Source organism: Grammomys surdaster, unplaced genomic scaffold (assembly GCF_004785775.1).
Source record: "Grammomys surdaster isolate TR1022 unplaced genomic scaffold, NIH_TR_1.0 137, whole genome shotgun sequence".
Taxonomy (NCBI): domain Eukaryota; kingdom Metazoa; phylum Chordata; class Mammalia; order Rodentia; family Muridae; genus Grammomys; species Grammomys surdaster.
The window spans coordinates 16,029,609-16,033,860 of NW_021604595.1; the positions used below are offsets into that span (position 1 = coordinate 16,029,609).

General features: G+C 41.2%; 1 protein-coding gene across 1 annotated transcript in view; it reads right to left on the minus strand.

Annotated features, from left to right (window-relative positions):
- Positions 1-1,324: 1,324 nt before the first annotated feature.
- The window catches only part of LOC114617648 (serpin B6-like), a 10,251-nt gene continuing 7,323 nt past the window's right edge, over positions 1,325-4,252 (minus strand). The window contains exons 5-6 of the mRNA XM_028763271.1: positions 2,007-2,162; positions 1,325-1,726 (exon numbers count right to left, since the gene is read on the minus strand). Of these exons, the coding sequence (XP_028619104.1) occupies positions 1,325-1,726; positions 2,007-2,162 (558 nt within the window). The remainder of the gene's footprint in view (positions 1,727-2,006; positions 2,163-4,252) is intronic.

Consider the following 4,252-nt stretch of genomic DNA (forward strand, 5'->3'; position numbering starts at 1 on the left):
AAGAATGCTCAGATATCTCACTCCCATTAGCTTTTGAGTCCTTTTTGGATCTAGCTTAATGTTTTTGGTTTATCCTTCCAGTTTTTCTGGGAAAACACACTCTGTAAATGTTTATAATAGAATTCTATATAGAGTTTTAATTTCTGCCTTTCTTACCAATTAATTGTATTTTATCTTCGTTTTTTAAGTTGAATTAAACACACACACACACACACACACGTACACACACACAAAGGCACACACAATCACAGACTAAATATACTTGTATGTACATTAGGTACATATAACACACACACACACACACACACACACACACACACACACAAATGAGAATGAAATGAAGGAGAAAGATGCAGATTTACCATGAATATTATTTATGAATAACAAGCACAGCTCATTTTAGTTATATGTTTTGGACATTTTCATCAAAGTATGTTTAATGTGTTTTATTTTTGGTATGCTGTTTTCCTAAGAATCTACCTAATGGCCTTGCATATGCAATGCATGCACTCTGTCACTTAGTTCTGTACCCAGCATATGCTGTGCTCTATGTACAAAGACACTCCTTTGAAAGTGTTGGGGAAAGCAAACTGACACAAACATGTCCAAAATGAATACTGCTGTGCACATACACTTCACTGAACATATCCCAGAACAACAATGAAGAAGTTCTTCTGCATGAATATGTCCACTCCTGTGACCCCAGAAAATAGAGAAAGCATTCTCTCATAGTTGTGGTTGTTTCACCTTGATGCACATTTTGTAACATTAGGTAAGTCTCCTGTTCTATGTGTGAAACATTCAGAGTTCCATGGATTAGCTAACTGATGGAATATCAGCAGCCCTTACACCTGGAGGCCAGTGGTGTAGGTGGGTTTGTATTTATTTAGCAATACTTCCTGGACACCAGAGCACAGTCAGTAGAACCATGGAAGAGTATGTGCCTAGCCAACTGGAACTTTAAAAGAGTAGAAACCCACCAATGGACTATGCCACCTATGACTTTCAACAGCATGATTAACTCAATTGGATTAAATGTGTAACGACCACATACCTATAGTACAAAATTAAGACTTTTTCAGAGATAGAGGAATCCATAACATTTTACAGCAGGAATGAGCTCTATAGGTAGCAATACCACCAAACCCCAGATGTGCAAATCCAGATACTAGAAAAAAAGCCCTTCCATGAGACACTCAGTTCTGAAGGTGGGGTGCCATAAGGCCCTTTATTTCATAACTGTCATTGTACTTATGTATAAGGTCACTTGGATCACAGGCAAACCATGGAGAGTGTGTAAAGAAATGACAGGAACACCCTTTCCTTAGGGAGAGATGAACTGGCCAAAGAACAGAGTCCTTTTGGACCTAATATCTATAAGGGTGTAAAGAAAGGGGTGATCAACAACGAAGCGGTTGGTTGTTGGTGGTTCACCCATCATGACAATTTCTGTGGCAGCTGCAACCTTTGTGCCCATCTCATTTACTTCCACAATGCCCTTATGTATGACCTTGGACAGAAACAAGCCTTGCTTGGAAGACATTCCAGAAAAGTTGGCTCTGTCCTCCTCAAAGGCATCAGTCATGCCCAGCTTACAAAGAACATCATTCATGTCATAGCTCTCTTCCAGCTTAAATCGTGGGAGGAAAACCTCCACCTCTTCTTCATTCACCTTGTCCAAACTTGTCCACTCTACAAATTTCTCATAAGTCATTTTCTTTTTCAACTAGAAAAGAGTTCAAAAGTTTAAGTCAGTTATACACAGCATTCTGGAGATGATTATGAATCTCTACAATGCTCAGGTAAGTATGGCTATAACTTAATTTGGTAATTGTGACAGGCTCAGTGGTGGTTGTTTGCCATTCTTGCTCCAGGGCCTGGGTTCCTCTCCAGCCACACAAATGAATATAAAATAACAACATGATTATGGGAGCCTAGGATAGCTGCTCTAGGAGAATTCCGAATCTTTTTCTCTTACAGATCTATCAAGGCCCCATGATCCTTACCATTGACAGTTCAACGTGTTCATCTGGAAGCATGATGATCATGTTTAGCACATTGCCAGTGTAGGGAAGCAGCAGAATCTTGGTGGATATCTCTTCCACATAGGTCATCTTAAAGGTAGACTTCTGAAACATCATTTGCACAGGTTTTGTCTTATTCTGTAACAATAGATAACCACTAAGTTGAAACAAGACACAATGGGTAAATTCAACATGGGAATATCGTCACAATATCTGAAAGCACTGTTTTGATTTTACTTCTAGGACATTCTATTAGAACAAGATCTCTAAATTTCTGATAATGTTTAGACTTCACATGTCTCTGAATATCTGTTTTTTTAAGCCTTGATCCTCAGAGTGGAGCTTTGAAAATGGAAGGGATTTTTAAAAGGACGAACTCTGGAATAAGCCTATTTGGCTCCTGCACTTTGAAATTCCTTTGTATAGCTGCTCTACCTACAAGCCTTACTTGTACTGATTGACAATAATGTCCTCCTTTCAGTTATAAAGCAATTTGATGTCCTTTACTCCTGTCATTCTCTCACAGCCTCATTTGACTAGTGACCAAATTGTATTGTCTGTACCTTTGTGACTTTACTTTTAAGCTTCACTGCCATCATCTCAGCCCCGGGATGCTGTGATGACGTTCTTGTCACTGACATTAGCACAGCAGCCAGATGTTCTAGCACTAGTCAAATCAGAGAACTGTAGCCAGAACAAAAGTTAACTAAAGTCCTTAAAAATCCCTGAAATAGTAAAAGGGATTCCACTATCTCTATTCCACTTTCTCTTCTTTGGTCATAGGGCTGTTTGTAGTGTTGTGGTTAATTAGATTAAGTACTTTTCTCCCAACACACTGGTCCTCAGAAACTGGAATACTCTTCTCATGTTCTGATGTCTGCTCACATGCCATCTTACAGTGAAGGTTTTCTCAGAAGCAATCATGGCTACTGCACAGAATTGCAGCACCCTGACACTTCCTCTGTGTGTCTCTTGAGGCTCCACCCAAGCACAGTGTTCTTTTCTTTCTCTTTTTTCTTTATTTTTAATTTTTTTGAACATGAAATGCTTTTTTATAGCATATTTTACAAGGGGAGGGGGTAAGAGGGGCCAGGTGGTGGAAAAGTACAGAATCTTCTTGGCCTCTGCCTTGAAACATCTCATGATCTATACAGTACAGTGCCTTGAATTATGATCTACCTGCTATTCTTCAGAAGATATGGTACACTGCTTGAGTTATGGTCTCCCTGCTATTCTTCAGAAGATATGGTACACTGCTTTGAGTCTATCTGCAGTTGCCAAGCAGGATCTTGCAGTTGCCAAGCTTCAGGGGACATTGTGCAGGTGGGGAAAGGTAGGGGGTGAGGGTAAGGGCGAGGGTCCTGACTTCTGGCATCTCCCCCTTCTCTGTTTAGTTAGAGAAGGCGTCTTATGATCAATCCCAACTATGTGAGTTTTGAATTTGGATGTCTAATTATGGGGGGTCTTAGACAAGTTCACAACCCCAAAACATTGATGTGAGACGAGTCACATCGATGGTCGAAGGCTTTAGGCTGTCAACGATGGGCAACATCAAGGGACCCCGAGGTGGGTGAAAGAAGGGTGAGAGCCCTGTCTTAGGCCATGTAGGCTGCACCCACTCCCAGCACCATGCACTCCTTTTCAGCTGCATTGGGTGGGCCCCTGGGAAGTGGACCTACAATAATCCCGTCGTTGGGCTAACTCACAGCCATCCTAGTCCCTTGTAAATGTTCAAGTTACCAACCATTTGTCAGTTTGGGGTGTAATATTGTCATAAAGGAAGGCTCCCCAATGTTAGCGGCCATATCAAGGGTGGCCTTGGTTTAGGAAAAAGCCAATTTTTGTTGGGGTGATCAAGAGGTGTTCTTATGTGTTCTTACCTCTAATTTCTCTTCTCCAGGAAAACAGAGCATGGTGAGGGTAGGCACACTCAGCCAGTTAGTGCTTGGTACACAATGGGGTCACAAGTGACATTTGAAGATTGTAGTTATGGCAAACTAATGACCAGTAATACTCCCAATAGTTTAAATAGAAATACATAGAACTGAAACTCTTGTGCTATTGAAGGCCAGGCCTCATATGTGGATCACCTTCAGCAGCTACTATAGCCACAGAGCAGTCTGTGTCTAGTGCAGTGATAAGGAAGGGAGGTCTCAGAAGGAGGCTTCTTGCTCTCAGAACCAGGTTGTTCCTACTCCCCTTCCTCCTAGGTGAAAAGATTCTGCCGA